The 21207-nt window shown below is 46.4% G+C and overlaps 1 protein-coding gene across 3 annotated transcripts in view; it reads left to right on the forward strand.

Moving 5' to 3' along the window:
* SPATA21 (spermatogenesis associated 21) overlaps positions 1-20889 on the forward strand; it is a 29790-nt gene extending 8901 nt beyond the window's left edge. The window contains exons 6-10 of one of the 3 annotated variants that reach the window (XM_044938237.1): positions 1573-1701; positions 1820-1937; positions 18735-18910; positions 19586-19763; positions 20199-20889. In XM_044938237.1, coding sequence (XP_044794172.1) covers positions 1573-1701; positions 1820-1937; positions 18735-18910; positions 19586-19763; positions 20199-20241 — 644 coding nt within the window. In that variant the 3' untranslated portion in view covers positions 20242-20889. Of the gene's footprint in view, positions 1-1572; positions 1702-1819; positions 1938-18734; positions 18911-19585; positions 20101-20198 lie in introns of those variants that run through there. The other 2 variants (XM_044938238.1, XM_025278881.2) reach the window with 2 other exon arrangements.
* The last annotated feature ends 318 nt before the right edge of the window (positions 20890-21207 follow it).

Here is a 21207-nt window from a genome sequence, read left to right on the forward strand (position 1 = left end):
CATGGCAAATAGAAGAGGGAAAAGTGGAAAGCAGTGACAGATTTTATTTTCTTGGGCTCCAAAATCACTGTGGACAGTGACTGCAGCCACAAAATTAAAAGACGCTTGCTCCTTTAAAAGAAGGAAAGCTATGACAAACCTAGACAGCATATTAAAAAGCAGAGACATCACTTTGCCAACAAATGTCCGTATAGTCAAAGCTATGGTTTTTCCAGTAGTTATGTATGAATGTGAGAGTTGAACCATAAAGAAAACTGAGTGCCAAAGAACTGATGCTTTCAAATTGTGGTGCTGGAGAAGACTTGAGATTCCCCTGGACTACAGTGAGATCAAACCCGTCCATCCTAAAGGAAATCAACCCTGAATATTCATTGGAAGGACTGATGCTGAAGCTGAAGCTCCAGTACTTTGGCCACCTGATGTGAAGAGCTGGCTCATTGAGAAAGACCCTGATGCTGGGAAAGATTGACGGCACGAGAAAGGGACGACAGAGGATGAGATGGTTGGATGGCATCACTGACTCAATGGACCTAAATTTGAGTAAATTTCAGGATATAGTGAAGGACAAGGGAGACTCGTGTGCTACAGTCCATGGAGGTGCAAAGAGCTGGACACAACTTAATGACTGAACAGTAATAACAAAGTTGAGAGAGCATTTCCCAAGCGCCTCTTTGTTTTAAGTCCTGAGGACACAGTACAGAATGAAGCACCCAGCGCCTGCCCACCAGAGCTCCCGTGAAGCCCCAGGTCTCATGAGCGTGTGGTTGAAGTACAGGTGTTTTATGAGAATGTTCACTTGGGAATCTAACCTATACTGGTCTGACTTCCCTCAGGAAGTGGTGGTCAAAGGAAGCATTAAGAGAAAGAGCTGGAGGGAATTCCCTGGTGGTCCAGTGGTGAGGACTTGGCACTTTTACTTCTGGGGCCGTAGTTCAGTCTGTAGTTGCAGAACTAAGATCCTGCAAGCTGCATCGCATGGCCACAAGAAAGAAAAACAAATAAACACAGAGTTAGCGTGTGCTGGAGAGAATTCTGAGATGAGAACGCAGCGCGTACAAAGGCTCGGAGTGGGGGAGGAGGGGCCCCTGGTGGGAGCAGGTTAGTGCTGGGGGAGCTTGGTACCTGGTGAGGCTGCAGACAGCTGACAGGCAGGCCTAGCAGGACTTTGAAGGCCACAATGGGAACACTGTAGGCAAAGATATGTGCTCATGCAAGACTAACACACTGTAATAAGAATTGCCGACATTTGTTGAGCATGTGTTTGTGTGCATGGCCCTATTCTAAGTGCATTGCCTCTATCTCTCCCTTGAGAAAGGTGTTGTGGTCATCTTCACCCTGTTAGACGAGAAAACTAAGGCTTAGTGGGGCTGAGACTTTGGCAGGGTCACAGAGATAGTGAGTGACATGAGCCCAGACTGCTGTTTCTAGAACCTTCTGGGAGCCTCTAACCCAGGAGATTTTAATTTTTTTCCTTCTACTTCCCTAAGTGTCCCACACTTTCTACATCAACTGTGTGTTACTTTTATAATCAACTCCAACAAGTAAATGCTAACAGCCGTGCCTGGGTTGCAGTGTCCGAGCCTGCTCTGGAAGGCCCCTGTCCACTCTGTATTCTTCTGGCCCCCACAGGAGATGGTCACGTGAACTTCAAAGACTTCTTGACTGTGATGACAGACACCAGGCGCTTCTTCTGCTCTGTGGGTGAGCAGGGCTGAGCCTAGGGCACTCAGAGCTGGGGTGGGGGGGCAGGTGGCTAGTGGGGGGCTTGGGCATGCCAGGGTGTCAAATGGTAATGGCAGCTACCATCCCATGTCCCCAGAACAGAATGCCCTGATGGACATGGCTCCTCCAAACCCCCACACTCTGTTCTTTGAGATCCTGTCCCTGCTGGTGGAGATGCTGGCCTTACCCGAAGGAGCCTTAGAAGAGATCACCAGGTGAGTAGGTCTTTTGGTTGTGGGTGGAGGGTTGTAGGCACAGAAATTGCACCTAGCCTTTTGGCAGTGGAGGATTTTGGATAGTTAGGACTCTTAGTTGAAAGCGAAACATACATAAAACTGGCTTATGCAAAAGGGGAATGTATTGGCTCACATCACTGCTCAGGGCTTCAGGAATGGCTGGATCCAGGAGACCAGCTGATACCATTCAGGCTTTCTCTCTCCTGCTCATCTCTGCATTGGCTTCAAGCTCAGCTAGGCTCTTCCCACAGTGAGAAGGATGGCACCTGGCAGCCCTTGCTCATTACCCTCTTGTTTTGCAACCTCAGCAGCAAGAGGAGTACCTTGTTGCAGTACGCATATAGCAATCCCAGAAAGAAAATGGGACAGAGCCTGTTTGGGCTGGACAACAAGAGATGGAAGCCTCCCCGCATTTCCAGAGTGGGCTGGTGGGTGGTCCTTCTCATCTAAGAAAGAGATGGCTGTGTACAAAAAATGACATGAACACCTGATGGCTAGAAGCAAAGGGTCGCTCTTGCAGTGCACAGAGGCTTGTCTCTGTTGTTGAGAAAATTGGATCATTTTTTCCTACCACAGACCAGGCCTTTTTCGCAGAGGCCAGAAGAGGTGGAATGATTACATGTGTTTCAGCAACACCAACTTAGCAAACCCCAGAGACAAGAGATCTGTCTTTCCCAGCATCTCTAAATCACTAAACATATACAACCTGAAGATGGCAAATGAATAATTTAAAAAGCAATAAAACAAATTTCCCTGTATCCATTTCTTCAGCTTAAAAATAGGTAATTTCCAATCATCTTGAAGCCCCTGAGTACCCTACCCTAACCACAGAGTACTTTCTCTCGTAACAAGAACCAAGGCTTATTCATTTGCTTTTTAAAATCTCACTGCTTATTTTTCCCCATGTCATTCATTGAAAATTTCAAACATATGGCAAAGTTAAAAGAATTGTACAGTAAACAGTTAGATACCCACCACCTAGATTCAACTGTTGGCCATTTTGCCGTTCTTTTACCTATCCATCCCTCTATTCTTCAATCTGTCTTATTTTTTATTTCATTTTATAGTAAATTATAGTCATTTCCCTCTAAATACGTCAGTATTTTGGGCTGGGCAAAAAGTTTGTTTGGGTTTTTCATAACATCTTACAGAAAAACTTGAATATACTTTTTGGCCAACCCAATACATATCATCAGCTAATGATCAATATTTGTATAGAGCTTCCCCACCCGTATCTTTTGAGATTCATATAATGTACATTCGGTGAAATGCACAGATCTTATGTGTATCATTTAGTGAGTCTCAACAAATTCCCACATCCCAGCAACCTGAGCCCCTGTCAAGTTATACAAAATTTTACTATCATTACAGAAAGTGCCCTCATGACCCTTCCCAGCTGGTCCCTGAAACTACACTTCTTTTAATTTCTTTCCATCACAGATTGGTTTTGTCTGTCTTATAACTTCATGTAAATGGAAACATACAGAGTACAGTCTTTAGTGTCCAGCTTCCTTCACTCAGCATAATGCCTTTCCCCCCAAACTTTAACATTTTAAAAAATTTTATGTATTTATTTGGCTGTGTCAGCTCTTAGTTGCCGCATGTGGGAGCTTCTGTCGCAGCGTGCCAGCTCCGTGGTTGCAGCACAGCCTGACTGTGCGTGCGTGTGTGCTCAGTGGCTTCAGTTGTGTCCAACTCCCTGTGACCGTATGGACTGTAGCTGCCTGCTCCTCTGCCCCTGGGATTCTCGAGGCAAGAATACTGGAGTGGGGAGCCATGCCCTTCTCCAGGAGATTTTCCCAACCCCGAGATCAAACCCATGTACTGCAGGTGGATTCTTTATACCCACTGAGCAGCCTGGGAACCATGACGACATCACAATAGAACCTATTTGATCAGCGAGTTGGACGTTAGGTCTACATTCAGTTCCCAGCCATGGTAGAAACAGTGTGACTGTTCTGTATCTGTTTCCTGGGACACCTGAGAGAGAGTTTCTTCAGAGCTGTAGTTTTGAAACCTTTTGATCTAGAAAATCTGTTATTATTTTTTTATATTTGAATTTAAGACTGAGAGATCTAAAAAATAAATATCTATTTATTTAACAAAGATAAGCTAGGGCTATGTGATATTCTACAGGAGACAGGGATCAAGACCATCCCCAAGAAAAAGAAATGCAAAGGCAAAATGGCTGTTTGAGGAGTCCTTACAAATAGCTGTGAAAAGAAGAGAAGCGAAAAGGAAAGGAGAAAAGGAAGGATATACCCATTTGAATGCAGAATTCGAAAGAATAGCAAGGAGAGATAAGAAAGCCTTCCTCAGCAATCAATGCAAAGAAATAGAAGAAAACAATAGAATGGGAAAGACTAGAGATCTCTTCAAGAAAATTAGGAACATTCATGCAAAGATGGGCTCGATAAAGGACAGAAATGGTATGGACCTAACAGAAGCAGAAGATATTAAGAAGAGGTGGCAAAAATACACAGAACTATACAAAAAAAAATCTTCATGACCCAGATAACCACGATGGTGTGATCACTCACCAAGAGCCAGACATCATGGAATGTGAAGTCAAGTGGGCCTTAGGAAGCATCACTATGAACAAAGCTAGTGGAGGTGATGGAATTCCAGTGGAGCTATTTCAAATCCTAAAAGATGATACTGTGAAAGTGCTGCACTCAATATGCCAGCAAATTTGGAAACCTCAGCAGTGGCCACAGGACTGGAAAAGGTCACTTTTCATTCCAATCCCAAAGAAAGGCAATGCCAAAAAATGCTCAGACTACCACATAATAGTACTCATCTCACATACTAGTAAAGTAGTGCTCAAAATTCTCCAAGCCAGGCTTCAGCAATACTTGAACTGTGAACTTCCAGATGTTCAAGCTGGTTTTAGAAAAGGCAGAGGAACCAGAGATCAAATTGCCAAGATCTGCTGGATCATCGAAAAAGCATTAGAGTTCCAGAAAAACATCTATTTCTGCTTTATTGACTATGCCAAAGACTTTGACTGTGAAGATCACAATAAACTGTGGAAAATTCTGAAAGAGATGGGAATACCAGACCACCTGACCTGCCTCTTGAGAAACCTGTATGCAGATCAGGAAGCAAGTTAGAACTGGACATGGAACAACAGACTGGTTCCAAATAGGAAAAGGAGTTCGTCAAGGCTGTATATTGTCACCCTGTTTATTGAACTTATATGCAGAGTACATCATGAGAAACGCTGGACTGGAAGAAACACAAGCTGGAATCAAGATTGCTGGGAGAAATATCAGTAACCTCAGATATGCAGATGACACCACCCTTATGGCAGAAAGTGAAAAAGAACTAAAAGGCCTCTTGATGAAAGTGAAAGAGGAGAGTGAAAAAGTTGGCTTAAAACTCAACATTCAGAAAACTAAGATCATGGCATCTGGTCCCATCACTTCATGGCAAATAGATGGGGAAACAGTGGAAACAGTGGCTGACTTTGTTTTTTGGGGCTGCAAAATCACTGCAGATGGTGATTGCAGCCCTGAAATTAAAAGACACTTACTCCTTGGAAGGAAAGTTATGACCAACCTAGACAGCATATTAAAAAGCAGAGACATTACTTTGTCAACAAAGGTCCGTCTAATCAAGGCTATGGTTTTTCCAGTAGTCATGTATAGATGTGAGAGTTGGACTGTGAAGAAAGCTGAGCGCCGAAGAATTGATGCTTTTGAACTGTGGTGTTGGAGAAGTCTCTTGACAGTCTCTTGGACTGCAAGGAGATCCAGCCAGTTCATTCTGAAGGAGATCAGTCCTGGGTGTTCATTGGAAGGACTGATGTTGACACTGAAACTGAAATACTTTGGCCACCTGATGCGAAGAGCTGACTCATTGGAAAAGACCCTGATGCTGGGAAAGATTGAGGGCAGAAGGAGAAGGGGATGACAGAGGATGAGATGGTTGGATGCCATCACCGACACAATGGACGTGAGTTTGAGTGAACTCCAGGAGTTGGTGATGGACAGGGAGGCCTGGCGTGCTGCGGTTCATGGGATCACAAAGAGTCGGACACGACTGAGCCACTGAACTGAACCCAATTACATGTTAATCAAAAACATTTAAAAAAAAAAAAAAAACAGTACTTTCCAAAACAAACAAAAAAGTTAATGAGAAGAATGTCATTGCTTTACAGTATCGAGAATCTCTTCAGTGTCTGGAATAAAAGAAGTTGGCTGGATTTTCTTATCTGCTTCTGCATTCAATCTGTTGCAATCTGTTTTTTCAGTTGAAGAATATGAAGAAATCAGTCGTCACACAAATATGTAATTGGAAAAAGTATTTTCATAGTCTTTTCATTTAAGCCACATCATGGGGTTTTTTTTTTTTAATTTTTTGGAGCAAGCATTTAACGGGGAACATTTCTTTGAAAACAAAAGAGAAACAGAGGTTAGCGGGAACAAATTGTGAACTCAGGTTTTGAGTCCAGAGGGCAGTTAATTTCGAGGATTCTTAAGTGTCAGGCTCAAAGCATCTTTAGGTGGAGTGAGGGACTTCCCTGGCAGTCCAGTGGCTGAGACTCTGTACTCCACTGCAGGGGGCACAAGTTCAATCCCTGGTTGTGGGAACTGGGATCCTGCGAGCCCTGAGGCTCAGCCAAAAAAAAGGAGGCTGTCTGGGGGCTCTCAGGAATTTTCTGGCTTGCAGTTCAAATGTCTTTGGTGATGGCATTGGGTGTTCCGGTGAACTAACAGCAGCAGGCATTCAGGTTTTTATACATAATCTGTTGTGAGTTTTTCCTTTTGAAGTTTATGTTAAGTTGCTGTATCTTGCAGGGCACTGGGGGAAAGGGCAGTCCTAGTTTTTAGTGATGCCAGCTCAGGAGGGTGGGAGGAAGACGAGCTTACAGGCACGATACACAAAGTGGCAGGAGGCAGTTTATACAGAGGACAAAAGGCTCAAAGTGCGTGAACTGTCCTGCGACCAACAAGGGTGTGACAGCTTTTGTTGAAACATAGAATGTCTCTCTCCACAATCATGCCCATTTTTTCAAAGAAAATCAAAGTAAGACTAATTCGTTTGTGAAACAAGTCTAGTCTCATTAAGCATGGCTAAATTATTTTAAAATTGATTTATTGTTTTGTTATTGAAGTGTAGTTGATTTATAATGTGTTAGTTTCAGCAAAGTGGCTCATATATATATTATATTTTATAAATGTATATTATATATAATTATTGGGACTATATATCATCATACATAATGTGTATATATTAGGTGCTAGGATTGGGCTCTTTTACTGTGGAAGCCCAGGTTCGATCCATGGTCAGCAAAACATCCTGTATGCTGTGCAGCACAGCCAAAAGACAGAAGTATATATATATTTATAAACAGAAATCACAGAAGCAAAGAACACTCAGTTCAGTTTAGTTGCTCCGTCGTGTCCGACTCTTTGCCACCCCAGGACTGCAGCACTCAGGCTTCCCTGTTCATCACCAACTCCCAGAGCTCACTCAAATTCACATCCATCGAGTCCGTAATGCCATCCAAACATCTCATCCTCTGTTGCCCTCTTCTCCGCCTGCCTTCAATCTTTCCAAGCTTCAGGGTCTTTTCTAGTGAGTCAGTTCTTCGCATCAGGAGGCCAAAGTATTGCAGTTTCAGCTTCAGTATCAGTCCTTCCAATGAATATTCAGGGTTCATTTACTTTAGGATTGACTGGTTGGATCTTGCAGTCCAAGGGACTCTCAAGAGTCTTCTCCAACACCACAGTTTAGAAGCATCAATTCTTTGGTGCTCAGCCTTCTTTATAGTCCAACTCTCACATCCATACAAGACTAATGGAAAAACCATACCTTTGACTAGGTGGACCTTTGTTGGCAAAGTGATGTCTCTGCTTTTTAATATGCTGTCTAGGTTGGTCATAGCTTTTCTTTGAAGGAGCAAGTGTCTTAATTTCATGGCTATAGTCACCACCTGCAGTTATTTTGGAGCCCAAGAAAATAAAGTCTCACTGTTTCACTGTTTCCCCATCTGTTTGCCATGATCTTGAAGTTTTCTGAATGTTGAGTTTTAAGCCAACTTTTTCACTCTCCTCTTTCACTTTCATCAAGAGGCTTTTTAGTTCCTCTTCACTTTCTGCCATAAGGGTGGTGTCATCTGCATATCTGAGGTTATTGATATTTCTCCCGGCAATCTTGATTCCAGCTTGTGTTTCTTCCAGTCCAGCGTTTCTCATGATGTACTCTGCAGAGAAGTTAAATAAGCAGGGTGACAATATACAGCCTTGACGAACTCCTTTTCCTATTTGGAACCAGTCTGTTGTTCCATGTCCAGTTCTAACTTGCTTCCTGACCTGCATACAAATTTCTCAAGAGGCAGATCAGGTGGTCTGGTATTCCCATCTCTTTCAGAATTTTCCACAGTTTATTGTGATCTTCACAGTCAAAGTCTTTGGCATAGTCAATAAAGCAGAAATAGATGTTTTTCCGGAACTCTCTTGCTTTTTCAATGATCCAGCAGATCTTGGCAATTTGATCTCTGGTTCCTCTGCCTTTTCTAAAACCAGCTTGAACATCTGGAAGTTCACAGTTCAAGTATTACTGAAGCCTGGCTTGGAGAATTTTGAGCACTACTTTACTAGTGTGTGAGATGAGTGCAATTGTGCGGTAGTTTGAACATTCTTTGGTATTGCCTTTCTTTGGGATTGGAATGAAAAGTGACTTTTCCAGTCCTGTGGCCACTGCTGAGGTTTCCAAATTTGCTGGCATATTGAGTGCAGCACTTTCACAGCATCATCTTTTAGGATTTGAAATAGCTCCACTGGAATTCCATCACCTCCACTAGCTTTGTTCATAGTGATGCTTCCTAAGGCCCACTTGACTTCACATTCCGTGATGTCTGGCTCTAGGTGAGTGATCACACCATCGTGGTTATCTGGGTCATGAAGATCTTTTTTTTATAGTTCTTCTGTGTATTCTTGCCACTTCCTTAATATCTTCTGCTTCTGTTAGGTCCATACCATTTCTGTCCTTTATTGTGCCCGTCTTTGCATGAAATGTTCCCTTGGTATCTCTAATTTTCTTGAGATCTCTAGTCTTTCCCATTCTATTGTTTTCTTCTATTTCTTTGCATTGATCGCTGAGGAAGGCTTTCTTATGGTTCCTTGGTATTCTTTGGAACTGTGCATTCAAATGGGTATTTCCTTTTCTCATTTGTCTTTAGCTTATCTTCTTTTTTCAGCTCTTTGTAAGGCCTGGTCAGACAACCATTTTACCTTTTTGCATTTCTTTTTCTTGGGGTTCATCTTGTTCACTGCCTCCTGTACAATGTCACGAACCTCCGAACCTCCGTCCATAGCTCTTCAGGCACTCTATCATTTCTAATCCCTTGAATCTATTTGTCACTTACACTGTATAATTGTAAGGGATTTGATTTAGGTCATACCTGAATGGTCTAGTGGCAAATGTTCTATGGCAAAGAACATAGGAACTTCAACATATCGCTCTCTTCTTTTTTTCTTTAAATTTACTGTCATGGTTGACACACATCAAGCAATGCACTTTAATTGTACATTTTGTTCTTGAGTTGAATTCATACCATTATAATGGTAAACATCTGGTAGAGATAAGATATGCTTTTGACTAGTCTCAGCTTTAGAGAGGTTTTTTTTTTTTCTTTCCTTAAGCCAATTAAATACAGCTCTCTTACAAGTTAATTTTTAGGAATACCGTCTGGAGTAGAAAAACATTACATGCATATTATATATATGTGTGTATATACATGGGGTCGCAAAGAGTCAGCATGACTGAGCGACTGAACAGCAACAATATATACATATGCATATGTAAACATACAGACAGGTGCCAAGACAGGTCTTAAGGCTTTCATTTAAAGCCTTTGTTATGAGGTAGGTACAATAATATGAAGTTTACTAGGCTATAAAAAAAAATAGTTGGATCCAAATTATATTTCTGGCAGATGGAACAAGTTAAAGTCAGTTGCCCAGAAGGCTAAAGCTTTTTACTAATATTTGTGGAGAAGTGCTTTAAGACTTTTGGTGCCACATGGCCCTCTTAAGTGCATGATAATTTTGTTCTGTTTCCAATGTCCTGATATTTTACAGTATCTGAAAGTGCCTTGAGACAATAAGGAGGTTTTGGGACTGGTAAGACTGGTTTTGAATTACTCCTAGAGGCACACTGGTGTTTTTTTAAAGAGTTACTTTACAAGACAAGGACAGTTGTTTTTAATTCTCAGAGAATTGGATTGCTGCTTGAATGATACCAAGAAGGGTGACTTACCCATCCAATACATTATCTTGGATTTGCTTCTTTATGTTAAGGAGAAGACTTTTCCTTCCAGTCTCCAGATGGAAATTGCAACACTCCTGTGTTGTAGATTTAGAGCTGTGTGGCTTTGGAATATTTTAATAAATAATTCCACAAAGGCTTCAGAATTTCTTTTTTCTTTTTTTCTCCTCTGACTACAATAGTTTTATTTTAGCTTAGGAAACACAGCCTCTGAATATCAGGCCGACTTCTAAGCATATAATCCCTTAAAAAAAATCACTTCAACATCTTATCATGTTTCAGCTGCTACAAACAGTGAATTTTACTGGCAGTATCGAACTTTTTTGTTTTTTTCTTGTAAAACCAAAGGCATACCTGTTTCAAGTGACTCAAAACCAAAACTAATGAGCTTTTTATGACTTAACCACAAATGCAAGAGGCATCTTCAAAGAGGGTGCAAAACATACAGCCCTCCCAAGATCCAGAGTCACCTCCAAGACAGCTAAAAGAAAGTCTTAAATAACCTCCGCATCTCGTGAACTGTCGATGGTCCCTAGGATACTAGCCATAGAGTGTGACCCACATTTCTGTGAGGACATCTGTGTATTCTCAGGGCTCCCAGCCTGACAGCTGGCCACCTACAGACACAGACCGGCCCGACAACCTGCATGCCCGGGCAGGCAGACAGCGAAGACCTCAGGACAGAAAATGAGAAAAGAGGGAAAGCGATAGCTGTCCCTGGGAGTGTCAGTCGCTCAGTTGTGACTGACTCTGGTGATCCTATGGACTAAAGCCCGCTAGACTCCTCTGTCCATGGAATTTCCCAGGGAAGAATACTGACGTGGCTTGTCATCTCCTCCTCCAGGGGCTCTTCCCAACCCAGGGATGGAACTTACGTCTCCTGCGCTGCTGGCAGACTCTTCACCGTCTAAGCCGCCAGAGAAGGCCGTGTCTGGGCCAGAAAGGGTCAATGACCAGTGGGTACCCAAAACCAAAGTCGCAAGAGTCTCATCCCAAATAACTAATTCTTACAAATGTTTTTTTTTTTTCCGGCCAATCTGAATTTGGAAAGGAAGGGACAAGAAGGAATTATTACCTTCCTCTCTTGACCAGTCTTCCCTGGTGGCTCAGTTGGTAAAGAGTCCCCCAGCAACACAGGAGGCCACCTGCAATTGCTGACCCGGGCTTTGATCCCTGGGTCGGGAAGATGACCTGGAGAAGGAAATGGCAACACGCGCCAGTATTGCCTGGGAAATCCCATGGATAGAGGAGGTAGGAAACATGTGGTTGGAAATGCTAACTTCGGCTGGTTTAGTCAGGACCCAGGATCTCTCAGGGGCAGCCCTCCTTTCCCCCCCGCCCCAGAGGGGGTGTCCCAGACAATGCTAACTCATCCTTGCTAAAAACATATAGGAGCTGAAGTTTTCCCCTGTCCTGTTAGGGTTTTCAGCTGGGACTGACATAAGACAGGAGAAAAGCATGAAATGTATTTACATGTACAGAAGAAGAAGAACGCTCACAAGAAAAATGAAGACCCAAAGAAGTGACCAGGCCTAAGCGCCTATACACTAGCTGGAACAGAGAGTAGTCGCCGTGGAAAAGTACCAAAGTGACGTGGTGGCGATGGTTTGGTCGCTAAGCCATGTCCAACTCTTGAGACCTGATGGACGTGGCCCACTAGGCTCCTGTGTGCCCTGGACCTCATATGGGCAGGCTGAAGGAAAACACTGCTTAACTGGACACAGTTCTCTTGGCCTCTGCGCCTCATCTCTTGTGATAAGAATGCTTCTTCCTCCTACCATAGAGAAGGCACCTCTCACGTGGCATATTTATATCCTGCTTTTAGAAAGAAAAAGGAAGGTCAGTGTACCCCTCTTGCATCTACAGTTTATCGAGTGCCTTTAATTCAAAATAAGCAGTATGGAGTTCCCCGGGGGTCCCGTAGTTAGGACTTGGTGTTTTCACTGTAGTGGCCTGGGTTCGATCCCTTGTTAGGGAACTAAGATCCTTCAAGCCTTGTGACAGAGCCAAAACAAAACAAAAAACACCCACAAAACCAAAATAACCAACATCCCGAAGTGGCATATTGTGGGGGTGGCAGGTTCTGAACTCCTTCAAAAGAAAAAACAATGACCAGTGTAGCCACAAGTCGATGGCACACACGCTTTTCCTCAAGACAGTCACAGTTTGCAGCAGCAGGGCGTCTGAAGAGCACTTACAGGGACTTCCCTGGTGGTCCAGCGGCTAAGATGCCTTGTTTCCAATGCAAGGGGCCTGGGTTCCATCCTTGGTCGATCCCACATGCTGCAACTAAGACCTATTGCCGCCGAATAAATAAATATTTTTTAAAAAAGAATATTTATAGAGGGACTTCCTGGCGGTCCAGTGACTGTGACTCTTCTAATGCAGGAGCCCAGGTTCGACCCCTGGTCGGGGGGTCAGATCCCTCAGGCAGAAACTGAGAGTTTGCATGCTGCACGTGTTGCAGCTGAAAAGATCCCAAATGCTGCAACTAGCCGTCCTGCACGCGTGCGTGCTGCCACTTCGGTCGTGTCCGACTCTGCGCGGACTGATGCACTGTAGCCCGCCAGGCTCCTCTGTCCATGGGGTTCTCCAGGCAAGAACACTGGAGTGGGTTGCCATGCCCTCCTCCAGGGGGTCTTCCAGACCCAGGGATCGAACCCACGTTTCTTATGTCTCCTGCAGTGGCAGGCGGGGTCTCTACCACTGGTGTGCTGCAGGTAAGACCCCCAGTGCAGCCAAGAGAAAAGAATATTTATGGAGTAATCAAGCGCGAAGTACTCAAGAGTCAAGGTTTAATACAATTAATAACTTTCATTTTCACCAAGGGTTTTTCTTTTTTTACTCAGTGTGTTTTTAATCAGAAATTATTTTTCTTTAAAAAAAATTATTTATTGATTTGGCTGTGCCAGATCTTAGTTGTACCATGCAGAATCTTCTGGTTACAGCATGTGAGCCCTGGCCTGGCACTGAAGAATGCAGTGACTGTGAGAGGACTTTGGTGCCGCTTCCTTGGTTTATGCGAAGGTGGTTTTACAACCCCCCCCCCTTGTTTTGTAGCTTTAGTGCAAATGTCAACACAAAACACCAAATATCAAGAGTGAGAAGACAGGACACAGACTGAGAGAAGGTATTTTCAAAACTTACCTAATAAAAACAGTTATCTAAATTTTACAAAGGAGTTTTTAAATGAAATAACAGGAAATCAAACAACTTGGTTAAGAAATAGGCAAAAGATTTGAATAGACACCAAAGATGATACATGGATGATCAACAAGCATATGAAAAGATGTTCGACATCATGTGTCATTAGGGAATTCCAAATTAAAACGAGATGCTACTGTACACCTGCTAGAATGGTGAAGGTCCAAGACGCTGACAGTCTTCACATGCAGGCAAGGGTGTGGAATCAAAGTAAGTCTTGTTTCATTTCTGGTGGGAATGCAAAATGGTACTGTCACTTTGGAAGGCCGTTTGGTGGTTTTTTACAAAACTAAACAAACTCTTACATGATCCAGCAGCTGTGCCCCTTGGATTTCACCCCAATAAACTGAAAATTCAGTCCACACAAAAACGTGCACACAGATGTGTATAGCAGTTGTATTCATAATTGCCAAAACTTGGAGGCAACCAAGATGTCCTTCAGTAGGTGAATGGATAAATTAGCTGTGCTACATCTATACAGTAGAATTGGTTGTTTTTCAGTCGCTAAGTTAAGAGGGGAGTGAAAAAACTGGCTTAAAACTCAGCATTCAAAAAACTAAGATCATGGCAATCCAGTCCCATCACTTCATGGCAAATAGATGGGGAAACAATGGAAACAGTGACAGACTTTATTTTCTTGGGCTCCAAAATCACTGCAGATGGTGATTGCAGCCATGATATTATAAGAAGCTTGCTCCTTGGAAGAAAAGCTATGACTAACCTAGACAGCATATTAAAAAGCAGAGACATCACTTTGCCAACAAAGGTCTGTCTAGTCAAAGCTATTGTTTTTCTAGTGGTCACGTATGGATGTGAGAGTTGGTCTATAAAGAAAGCTGAGCACTGAAGAATTAATGCTCTTGAACTGTGGTGTTGGAGAAGACTCTTGAGAGTCTCTTGGACTGCAAGGAGAGCAAACCAGTCAATGCTAAAGGAAATCAGTCCTGAATATTCATTGGAAGGACTGATGCTGAAGCTGAAACTGCAATATTTTGGCCACCTGATGTGAACAACGGACTCATTAGAAAAGACCCTGATCCTGGGAAAGATTGAAAGCAGGAGCAGAAGGGGGTGACAGAGGATGAGATGGTTGGATGGCATCATCGACTCGATGGACATGAATTTGAGCAAGCTCCAGGAGTTGGTGACAGACAGGGAAGCCTGGCATGCTGTAGTCCATGGGGTCGCAAAAAGTCGGACATGACTGAGCAACTGAACTGAAGTGAAAAAAACTGATCTGAAAAGGCTATGTGCTTTATAATTCCAACTATATGACATTCTGGAAAAGACAAAACAATGAAGACAGTAAAAAGATTAGTACTGACTGGGGTGAGGGGAGATGGGGGGAGGTGGAGCACAGACTTTTTACAGCAATCTATTTCTGTTTTGTAAATAAGTTCTTTTGTATCATTCTTTAGATCCCACATGTAAGTGATTACCATATGGTGTCTTTCTCTGACTATACTTCACTGTGATAATCTCTAGGTTCATCAATGTTGCTGCAAAAGGCATTATTTCATTCTTTTATGATTAATGCTCCGCTTTATATTTTATCTTCTGTACCCATTCATCTCTTGATGGACATTTAAGTTGCTTCCATGTCTTGGCTATTGCAAATAGTGCTGCTGTGAACCCTGGGAACACGTATCTTTTTCAATTAGCGTTTTCATCTTTTCCAGATATATGCCCAGGAGTGGGATTGCTAGGTCATATGGTAACTCTGTTTTTCATTTTTTTTAAGAACCTCTACAGTTCACTGTGAACTGTGCTAGCTCACAACTCCACCAGTAGCGTGAGCGGACCCCTTTTCTCCACACCCCTCTCCAGACTTTCTCTTTCGAGTATTTTCGGCATTTATGTCTATATGCTACGGATGCACTACAACATATTGGTTATCGACTTTTGTCTGCTGACTTCCTGTTATGCTGAGAATTTAGCTGTCTGATACAACTATCCCTGCAGCTCCTCCCTGTTCCAATATATTATCACTTTTTTACTAAATATTTGCGGTTTCTAATATTATAGCTATGCAATTATTCATAGCTGAGCATTTATAATACTGATTTAATTTTCTTTCTTGTTTTATTTTCTCACAGTCGACAATCACCTTTTTTAGAAATATTAATTTTGGGGGCAGTGCTGGGTCTTCATGGCTGCATGCAGGCTTTCTCCAGTTGTGGCGAGCAGGGTTGAGCAGCGGGGCGGGAGGCTACTCTGCTGCGGTGCGTGAGCCTCATTACAGCGGCCTCTCTGCTTGCATAGCGCGGGCTCTAGGCATGCGGGCTTTGCTAGTTGTGCTGCATGGCCTTAGTTGCCCCGTAGCACGTGGGATCTTCCAGACCAGGGATTGAACTGGTCCTTCACATTGTAAGGTATCATTCCCTGGACAACCAGGGAAGCCCTGCCTTGATAGTTTTTCCTTTGTGTTCATTGATAATTCTTGCACCTTCCTAAAACTTCTGTTTCTTGGCAACAGTCTCTAAACAGCTGCATTCTTCTCAGCTTTGGATTGATTTCCTTTCAGGCCTGTGACAGAGCTGTGATCTTGGGAGTCTGTAGTCATCCTAGAAATTCTTCCTTCCGATAGAATTCTGGCTACTGGATCACATGTCTTACCTTTTTTTGGTTTGCTTACTCTTTCTTGGTTTGATTTGCTTAAAAAAAAAAAAAAATGATGGAAGCATGTTTCACCAGTAGCTTTTGGGGGTTAGAAAGCTAACAACAGGTATGGGAATGCCAACCCTTGGTATTTCTGTATTTTAAGCTACAGTGACCTCATCTAAACTGGCTGTCCGCTATGGGAGTTGCGCTGCCCTCGTGGGATCTGTTCACCATCTTTAACGTCTGTCTGTCTTCTGTGTTAGGTCTCTTATTTCCTGTATGTATATCTTCCTTTTCTTTTTTGGTTTCTGCCCTCATTTTGGAAGAACGTGCCCTCTAGGAGCTTCCTGAGAAAGGATGCATGGGAGGCAAAAGTTTTAAGATTTTGTATGCCTACACAATGCTTATTCTGTCATACTTACTGAATAGCTCAGCTGGGCACAGAATTCTGGATTAGTGTATTGGTTAAGGAATAGACCCGTGTGCTGTAGTTTAAACAACGTAGTTTATTTCTCTCACATGGATGGTCTGGAGGAAGCAGGTGGGAAGGCAGAGTTGTTCAGGCACCCAGCTTCTACCCCACTGATCGTCCCACCATTCCCTGGGTCGATCCTAAGCCAGTTTACCAAAACACATCTACATTCAAGCCTGTAAGAAGCGGAAGGAGAGGAAGGAGAGAGCAAGCAGTTTCCTTTAAAGTTGTGACTGAGAAGCTTGCACACCCTCTGATCAGTTCTGTGGGCTCCTGTTGGGTGAAGTTATTTTCTAGTCCATCTTTTTACTCAGGATGTTGCCTTTTCAGGCTGTAATTTTACACAGGGATCTGGACCCAGTCTCCATGTGAGGGCTCTGGAGTTCATTTCCTGTGTGTGACCCTCATGAAAACCCCCAGCTCCAGGCTGTCGGGACAGGCAGAGGCCCAGCTTAGCCACCAGCTGAAGCCCTAAGAGCTGTCCATTGCTCTGAGCAGCCCGCACACCCTTCACCGCTGCCTGGAGTCCCTGGCGGGCTGGACCTCCCAGCTTGCTGCCCGTCTCCACCCCCTTACCCCTCACACACCACCTCTCGCCCCGTTCCCAGAGCTCACCAACTCTTTCCCACCTCCTGGCCTTTCCCAAGCCGTCCCCTCCGCCTGCCTCTTCCTGACATCCCCTTAGCTTGCTCCCTCCTCCTCCTGCTCAGATGTCACCACCTTGGAGACTCTCCCTGACTCTGAACAACGGAGTTCATCACTATCCCTTACTCAGCTTTTACTTTCTCTCATAGCACCCATCACTACTCCCATGAGGACCATGATTTTTATTTGTTCAGGATCTGACTCTTGACTAGATAAGGGCCTAGGAAGCTGATTCACAAAGTGATACCAGGGAGCAGAACTGAGGCAAGGGGTGTGAACAGAGTCGTGGTCGTCAATACAAGGAGGTGCTATTGAGTCAACCACCCCAGGATCTTCTGAGGGAGACTATCAGTGGTGGCTCAGAATTCTTAGGGGAAGAGCGAGAAGCCTGTATGCCCACAGCTGGCTCCTTCGTCAGGGGTGCCCCTCACAGCCGTTTAATTCCCTGCACTTCCGGGCTGCATACATGTCAGAGAGGTCTGCATCAAAAAGCAGGAGGTACGGTCTGAGGTGAGACCCCGTCAGGCCGTCCCTGTGCAACGCTGGTCGAGGCCACGGAGAAGCGGTTGCTGTGGCAGAGGCTGGCACGAGGCGGGGCTGGGAGACGACTCAGGGCCTTAGACACACGCCTCCTGTGCTGCCCTCCAGAGAAGCCAATGGCACCCACTCCAGTGCTCTTGCCTGGAATCCCAGGGACGGAGGAGCCTGGAAGGCTGCAGTCCATGGGGTCGCTGAGGGTCAGACACGACGGAGCGACTTCACGTTCACGTTTCACTTTCATGCCTTGGAGAAGGAAATGGCACCCCACTCCAGTGCTCTTGCCTGGAATCCCAGGGATGGGGGAGCCTGGTGGGCTGCCGTCTGTGGGGTCACACAGGGTCGGACACGACTGAAGCGACTTAGCAGCAGCAGGGCTGCCCTTCCCCAAGCACTTAGATGAGTGGCCAGCACACAGCAAACACTTAATACATATTTGAATGAATGAATGTACGTGTGGGGCTGCAGTCTAGAGGGGAAAAGGCAAGTAGCGATGAGTTAGGAATATTAAGTGGGCTGTGATGGCCTAAGTACAGGCTGTCAGGGGGTCTGTAAGCTGGAGCCCAGCTAGTCTACTGGAAGAGAGGGCTTCCTGGAAGAGATGGCCCTTAAGTTGAAATCTGGAAGATGAGCAGGAATTAACTGCATAGCTGGCTTACAAAGCATTTGCACATCTAAGTAAAAATACCCGTGACAGAACTCATGGTAACATTTACCAAGCTCTTGGGCCAGTCTGTTGAATACTTAATGGGTCTTGTTAGTCTTTGCTTTTAACCCTATAAAAACGTTGACCGACCCACCTGAGAAGTCAGGTGACTTCCAGTGACTGGGAGAGAGAACCGTTTGCCCCCACGTCACATGGGCGGACTGAGGCTCAGAGCAGGGCAGTAAGTTGCCTACAGTCACAGAAGTGAATGGCAGGGCCAGCACGAACACCCGGAGCTCCTGAGCTGGCCGGACAGAACAGGGGCTCAGGAAGAGGGAGTGAGGAGGGGAAAGGAGACGTGGCAGTGCTGAGCTGGGTGGTGCTGCCTCCCCAGCTATTACCAGCGGAAGCTGAAGGAAGGCGCCTGTAAGGCTCGGGAGACGGAATCGGCCGCAGGGCAGCTGCGGCCCCGGAAGAAGCTTCCCTACAGCCCCCCGCAGGCAGACACCCTCGAAATCCCCGAACGCAGAGTCCTCAGGGTCCTGAGCCGGCTGAAGCAGCAGAACTACGGTGAGGGCCCCGGGCTCCCCCAGCGGCTCCCCCAGCCGGGGCCGAGGCGCAGCTCCCTGCTTTGGGCCTAGCTGTGTGCTGACGACCACTCCCTCTAGCCCAGCCCCCCGCACTCTTTACCCTGAGCCTGAGCCCGGGGAGCACAGCTGGTCCCAAGAGCCTGGATTGGGAGGGCAGAGGGGCTGAGCAATCCCAGCTCATCATTTCTTGAGCACTCTTGGAGTCACTCACTGTGATAAGCCCTTTGCAGATGTGCTAGAATTCAGTCATCATAATCATGTGTTTATTAATACCCCACGCATTTACGCTGAGAAAATTAAAAGTTTAAGCAACTTGCGTAAGGCCCCACAGCTCGCATGTGTCAGAAAGGGGAGTTTATACGCAGGCCAGACTCCTGCTGCGTGCCAAGTGGGTGGACGAGGAGCCTTCCAAGTGTCTAGACGTGCTCCTTTCTAAGCTGCTATTAGCCCTTACCCTGCGCTCCCTTAAATCCTCATCAGCTCTGAGGTGGACGCCACAATCATCTCCAGCTTCTGTAGCAGTTCAGGGAGGTCAAGTGAGTGGCCCAAACCCACCCAGCTTGTGGCAGAGCCGGGTTCTCCCAGGGGTCAGCCTGGCTCCCAAGGCTGAGCGTGCTCTGAAACACCCCCCTCCTGCCTCTTCTACCACTGCCAGCTGCCAATCTGCAGAGCCCGTACGCCCAGGTGCCTTGCATCCCACTCTGCCCGCGGCTGGACAAGAAGACGGTCCGCCGGAAGCAGGGCGGCCACTATGTGCCGGAGCAGTGCCCCTCCACCAGCCTGGGCCCCGACGTCCACAGCATCCTTCTGCACACTGGCTCTCAGGGAGGCAGGTGGGTACCCCGAGGGCACGGCGGGCCCCGGCGCAGGCCCATCCGCCGCTGTGTCAGAAGGCTGGGGCCTAATCCAAGGGGCATCCAGCCTTCCAGGAGGCGGATGCAGACACTGCTGTTCCAGGGACAAGAGGGGAAAGGACAGAAGAGGGAAGAAACTAGTCTCTGGGAGCCTGTGGGCTGGGCAGATTGTTCCAGAGTCAGAGTACTTCTGCCTTTCGGTGCCCAGGACTCCCTGGCACCACCTGCCCTTCTCATGCACAGGGTTTAACTCTCAAGTTCTTTGAGTCTGATTCTGCTTTCGGAGTAGGAAACCGGCTCGGCAGCCAGGTGGATGTGAGCGTTGCCTGCAGCACCCCTCCCCAGGCCTGCAGGGATGAACCGGGGCAGAGGGTGGCCACTCCCTCTCACCCTTCTCTCCCGCCTCTCCCCCAGGGAACCCGGCCGTCTCAGTTCTGTGCCGGCTCGAACCCACTGAACCTGCGAAGTCCTGACTCTGCCTGCGGACAGACGGGTCATCGGGCAGGGACTGCTGCTGGATTTTCCTTTTGTGGCCTGGTAAGCCAATAAAGAAGAACCTCAGCCCCTGTGCCTCTGTGCCACCTGGCTGTCAGAGCACAGGGCTTCAGGCTCCCTCAGGCTCCAGAGCCCTGAAGCAGACTTGCCCTGAAAGCCTGCCGAGGGCCAGGTGTCCTGCTAGAGGCGGCCTGGGTGCAAGTCTTGATCTTCTGTGCACTCTAAGCACAGAATGGGACTGTCCTCAGATGGCTGTCTCCAGGCCTCAGGCTAGGAGCCCCACAAGCGCAGGAGCTCTCCCCCCTGCTGAAGGGAATGGCGAACATAAGGGACGTGCCTGTAAAGACCCTGGCCTCTCACACAGGCAGACCCTATGGAAAGGCAGCTGGGGGCGGGTGTGGGGAGGCCCCCGGGGGCTGAGACCCAGGGGTCTCCTTCCCTGGGAGTCGATGGGCATGGGTCCTCGGCCACCCCAGTCCTGTCCCCAGAGCGCCCCCAGCGGTGAAACACGCAGCCACAGCGAAAGGTGAGAAGATCAGAGACTGAAACGAGGACAAGGCTTTGACAAGTTTAAAACATGTATTTAAAATACAATTTATAAAATGCCTCATCTGCCGACTCAGGAGCCCGCGGTGCGGGTGGGGTGGGCATGCCCGCTGGACCAGCAGAGCAGGACGGCAGGGGACAGGCTCCCTCCCAGGCCCTCCCCGTTCAGACGCCCGGGGGGCCACATGGCCGAAAACAGGACCCCGGAGGCTTCCAGAGTCTCTGCCTACCGGGGAGGCCGGGGTAGCCCTGCCGGCCCGTCCCTGAGCAGAGCGTCCCCAAGCGGGGCGAGCAGGGGATGGCGGGGCTGGGCGGGGTGGGGCGGGGGCCCTGGAAGGGCTGAGGGGAGCAGATCGGGTGTTGCCTCCTGCCTGCAGGTGGG

The sequence above is a fragment of the Bubalus bubalis genome, chromosome 2 (assembly GCF_019923935.1).
Source record: "Bubalus bubalis isolate 160015118507 breed Murrah chromosome 2, NDDB_SH_1, whole genome shotgun sequence".
Lineage (NCBI taxonomy): Eukaryota > Metazoa > Chordata > Mammalia > Artiodactyla > Bovidae > Bubalus > Bubalus bubalis.